This window comes from Propithecus coquereli, unplaced genomic scaffold (genome assembly GCF_000956105.1).
Source record: "Propithecus coquereli isolate 6110/MARCELLA unplaced genomic scaffold, Pcoq_1.0 Scaffold240, whole genome shotgun sequence".
NCBI classification, from domain to species: domain Eukaryota; kingdom Metazoa; phylum Chordata; class Mammalia; order Primates; family Indriidae; genus Propithecus; species Propithecus coquereli.
Window position 1 is genome coordinate 935,085 of NW_012147953.1, and position 5,324 is coordinate 940,408.

The 5,324-nt window shown below is 40.6% G+C and overlaps 1 protein-coding gene across 1 annotated transcript; it reads right to left on the reverse strand.

Moving 5' to 3' along the window:
- Window positions 1-476: 476 nt before the first annotated feature.
- Window positions 477-2,390, reverse strand: TKTL2 (transketolase-like 2). Its single transcript, XM_012646099.1, is given in 2 exon segments — window positions 477-691; window positions 693-2,390. Coding segments are annotated over 2 exon segments (1,878 nt in total). The 3' UTR covers window positions 477-511.
- Window positions 2,391-5,324: the final 2,934 nt, after the last annotated feature.

A 5,324-nucleotide genomic window follows, 5' to 3' on the forward strand; every position in this document is an offset into this window, starting at 1 on the left:
AAGAATGAAGCAAGGTGTTAAATGGCTTTGCTTTAAAGGAAAAAAAGCATAACTCTATAAATATAAAATGATGGTTTTTGTAACAAGCATGAACTTAATATAAACATACTAGTGCTTTAAGACCAAAGCCAGGCCAGGCGCGGTGGCTCACGCCTGTAATCCTAGCTCTCTGGGAGGCCGAGGCGGGCGGATTGTTTGAGCTCAGGAGTTCGAGACCAGCCTGAGCAAGAGCGAGACCCCGTCTCTACTAAAAATAGAAAGAAATTAATTGGACAACTAAAAATATATAGAAAAAACTAGCCGGGCATGGTGGCACATGCCTGTAGTCCCAGCTACTCGAGAGGCTGAGGCAGAAGGATTGCTTGAGCCCAGGAGTTTGAGGTTGCTGTGAGCTAGGCTGACGCCACGGCACTCTAGCCCGGGCAACACAGTGAGACTCTGTCTCAAAAAAAAAAAAAAAAAAAAAAAGACCAAAGCCAACAGGATGGACTTTTTAAGAAATGAGCTTATTTTAGTTCATTAAAGTATATTTTACAGTCGCTATGATGTGTCTGGCACTGATTCCAAACATATCCGGCAGTTCACTAGGCTTCCCACTTCGAGGCACTCCTGACACTGCCAGCTGATGAACAAGGATGTCGGGCTCCCTGGAGACAGCTGCACATACAGCTTCTCCAATGCCACCTTCTCTGTCTGTAGTGGTCCTCCACTGTGATAACTCGGCTGCCTGTGGCTTTTGCACTGGAGATGATAGTGGCAACATCCAGCGGTTTAATAGTAAATGGGTCAATGACACGGATAGAAATACCTTGTTGAGAAAGATTGTCAGCAGCTGCTAAGGCTTCGTGTAGAGTAACTCCAGCTCCAACAACTGTGACCTTGTCATTGTCACTGTGGCGGACTACTTTGGCCTGTCCAATCTCAAAATTTTCTTGTGGGGTATAAATAACTTCAGTTTCTGGTCAGCTGGTCCGAATGAAACACATTCCTTTGGTATTGGCAGCTAGATAAACAGCATGCTCTGTCGAAAGGGCATCACTTGGATAGAAAATAGTGCAATTGGGAATGGTTCGGAACATGGCTAGATCCTCTTGGGCCATCTGGGAGGGTCCATCTTCACCAACTGATACTCCACAGTGGGAACCAATAAGGTTGATATGGGTTTGAGAGATGGCTCCCATTTGGATCTGATCAAATGCTCGGGTGAAAAAGGCAGTGAAAGTACTAGCAAAAACAATGGTTTGACCATGTGTGGCACAGCCCACTGCCACGCTTACCGTGTTTTGCTCAGCAATGAAACATTCTATGAAACGCTCAGGGTGTTCTTTTTTGAATATCTCAGAAAACGTGGAGTTCTTTGTATCACTATCCAGAACAATAACTCTTTCATTTTCACCACCCAGTTTAGCCAGAGCCAAACCACATGCTTTCCGAGTAGCTATCTTGTCGCCAACTTTGTAAGCAGGTGGACAGGTCATTTTTATATTGGTGATGCTAATTTGAGGTGAGTCCTCCACAGGGGGTTTTGAAATGGGATTCCCATTGGTCTGTATCTGACTTTCAATTAATTTGATAATTGCATCTGCTCTTTCTTTCGGCAGTGGCTTTCCATGCCAATTTTCTGCATCCTCGATATTTGGAATACCTCGACCCTTGAAGGTCTTGGCAACAATAGCAGTAGGCTTGTTCTTCACTTGTGTTGCCTGCCAAAAGGCTTGGCACAATGCTTCCACATCATGGCCATCCACAAAGTAAGTGTTCCAACAAAAGGCTTCACAGCGATTCTGATAGATGCCTGTGCAGTGCTCAAGGGGCGCGGTACCACTCTGTCCCAAGCGGTTCACGTCGAAGACTGCCACGAGATTGTCCAATTTGTAGTGGGACGCAAAGGCCAAAGCTTCCCTGACAGAGCCTTCTGAGGCCTCGCCGTCGCCCACAAGGCAGAACACGCGGTAGCTGGCCTTGTCGAAGTACTTGCCGGTATAAGCCATTCCACACGCTGGACCTAATCCCTGCCCAAGGGATCCTGTTGCCACGTCAACAAACTGCAGCCGAGGGGTGGGATGTCCTGCCAAGTCGCAGTGAATTGTTCTCAAGCTCAGCAAGTCGGACTCACTGATGTCACCCACCTCTGCCCAGGCAGCATAGAGCACTGGGGCAGCGTGGCCCTTGGAGAGCACAAATCGGTCGTTGTCGGGGTGTTGTGGGTCGGTTTGTTTATACCTCATCGCGTGGAAGAAGAGGACGGCCACGATCTCTGCGGCGCTGCAGCACGACGTGGGGTGGCCGGAGCTGGAGGCACACGTGGCCCTGATAGAATGGACCCGCAGGCGGTTAGCCGCGTCTCGCAGCACCTGCACGGTTTTCGCATCCAGCTTGGCATCTGCCATGGCGGCACTCTTGTCGGTGCCGCAGCACGAAGCCTCCTGGCCGCCCCTCAGCGGCTCTGTCACGTGACCACCGCGCACTCGCCCAAGAGAAATGAGCTCAGCGACAGGAGGATCGAGTGCGCGTGCGCTCTGGGATTCGTGGCCGGACTCTGGAGCCGAAAGCAGGGTGGGGGCGTGGCCGCTTGCAAGCGACACTCGCTCTGTCTTCTTCCGCGTGTGGCCCGTCCTTCCTCTCTCCACCCCCAACTGAGTGGATTTTTAATATTTACTTTGTCACTTGTATATTCAACGTTGTTAAAAAATAATTAAATTTTTGTACCTTTCCTTGTGTTATAAATTCGAAAATGGACATTTTTATATTCTTACATTATAGGAAATTATTTCCGAGATTGTAATTTTGTGTGCATTAATACTATATCCGGAATACATACTTATATGAGACGTCTTCACTCTTTTATATTAGAATGTTAATAAAAAAAGATCCAAAGTCACTTTCATTCTACCCAATATGGTGACTCTACTCTCCATAAAGACTTTCTCAGAGCAACTAAAAATTCTGAACCTTAGACTTATAAACAGAAATACAATAATTTGACCAAACTTTACAGGAAGAACGAATCTAAAACCACTCAGAGGCAGAATATCTAGAACTGCAATTTTTCTAAGTGTATGCTGAAGTATTGTGTTAAAATAATTAATTAGAGCCATTAGACTGAGGCAGCTCCAGCTCCCTGGGTTCCTACCTAAGCAAAGGGAAACCCAACACAGTGGAAATGATAAAATGAAAACTTAAGCTTAACCAACCAGCAACTAACTACGAACTAGGACTTTCCATTGAAATAACCCAAATAAGTCTATTGCTCCACTTTAACCTTGGAAGCAAGGCAGAGAAAATATTTAAGCCTTCTTCTTGGGCCCCTTCAACAGAAGCTGCCAATTCATGAATCACTGAATGCTCAAACTCTTTAATATTTTAATGTACCTCAGTTTATCTTCTAATGACCATTACTGCAAATAACCTTTAAAACAAAATTAATTTACTTTAGTTATAAAACTGATTTTGTTCCATTGAATTCTTCTAGCAAAGGTTATAGCTTGTCATTAACAAAAACAAAAACACAATGACAGTATATCATACTGTCTTGGACCGAAATGTTAAATATCTTGGTTCTTGAGTAATAATTCTTAATCTTGGCTTTACATTAAAATCCAGACACTTTTAACAAAAAAATCAATGCCTGGGTTCCACCCCAGACAAATTGAACTTTAATTTCTGAAGCTAGAGTCTCGGAAACTATTTTTAAAGTGCATCCATTGATTTTAATGTATGTCAAGGTTAAGCACAGATAATCTGAAGATAGACCAGTGGTTCTCAACACTAGTTGTACTTTAGAATCATCTGGGGAATTTTTTAAAAATCTCATGTTCAGTTTGCACTCGAAACTGATTAAATCAGAATTTCTGGGCAATGGTTCTAGGCATTAGTAATTTTTAAGTCTGCCCCAGATGATTTTGATGTTCAGTCAGGGCTGTAAACAACTAACCCAGAGAGTGTTGCTACTCTTTGTATTTATTGTCTCTTGCATTAAATCTTAGAAAAATATTTTAAATATTATTTGGTATTTCAACTAGTTGTAGCATTTTAATTTTTAAGGGCACATATTAGAATAAATGGTAATGGTATAACACTAACAAGATTTTAAGACTTGCTGAAGGAATGTTGGAGTTGGACAGGTCCTTAAGAGGTTAGCTTTGTATTCATCACTCCCCTTGCATATTAATGTTTGCTTATCTTTTTAGACAAATAAAGGGAGAGAAAATAAAAGGAGGTCAGAGTAGGACTTGGAATAAAGAAGATGGGAATTAGAGAAAAAAAGTGATAATGTCACAACGGCAAATTACTAGGGACTGACAGGAAAGCAGTTAATATAATCACAGATAGTTGACTGTTATTTTGGCTAAAGAGAGCTCTAATAAATCCACACTACTGGTGAACATGATAGTACAAAAATGATCTATGAGTCAATGTTCACATGGAAAAAAAGATGGGAGAAATAGGAACTACTTAATGTTTCTTTCCAAGTTCCCAAATTCTTCACTTCATTTAAAGTATTGCACCATTATTTCTTAAAGTATTAAGTAGAAAACTTTTAACACTATTAAAGGTCAATTTTGTTAAGAAAAGAATGTGGTCTTAGGTATTTAATAACCTGGATAGTGAGTGTGAATTTCCCTCTGTTCTGTGATATTGCGTGGATTTTTTATCCTATATGGAAAATAATATTTGATAAATTATTTGTAAAATATTTATATATAAAATGCTCTAATTTTTAAAGGTATGTCTGGAAAGTTGTATACATATTAATAATTGTTTTCTTTAAACATTTTAGTCCTCTAAAATATATTTTAAAGTATACAATTGAAACTATATAAATACAGCTTGAGCATCCCAAACCTGAAAATTTGAAACTCAAAAGCTCCAAAATCTGAAACTTTTTGAGTACCAACATGTTGCACAAAGGAAATGCTCACTGGAGCATTTTGGGTTTTTGAATTGGGATGCTTGACTGGTAAGTATAATGCCAATATTCCAAAATCCAAAATAATCAAAAATATGGTCCTAAATACTTCAAATAAGGATTATTCACCTTGTATAAAGTATGCATAATTTGTTAATGCAAAATCACCCATTGTGGGTGTGAACACAATTTAGTCAAATAAATCAACAAAGACATGATACCACCTTCTATCTCCCCTATTTAAAAGAGACTATTATTAACGAAAGGCAAGCCAAAAATTTTAAGTCAGCATGCCAGAAATGTAGTTGTCTTGGGAGAGTTCATTATTCATTTACAGATCATTTTATAAGCCAGGAAGTTTTTCTGCAAATACAAAAAAATTATTTATTTATTAATTTTGGTTTATCCACATGAA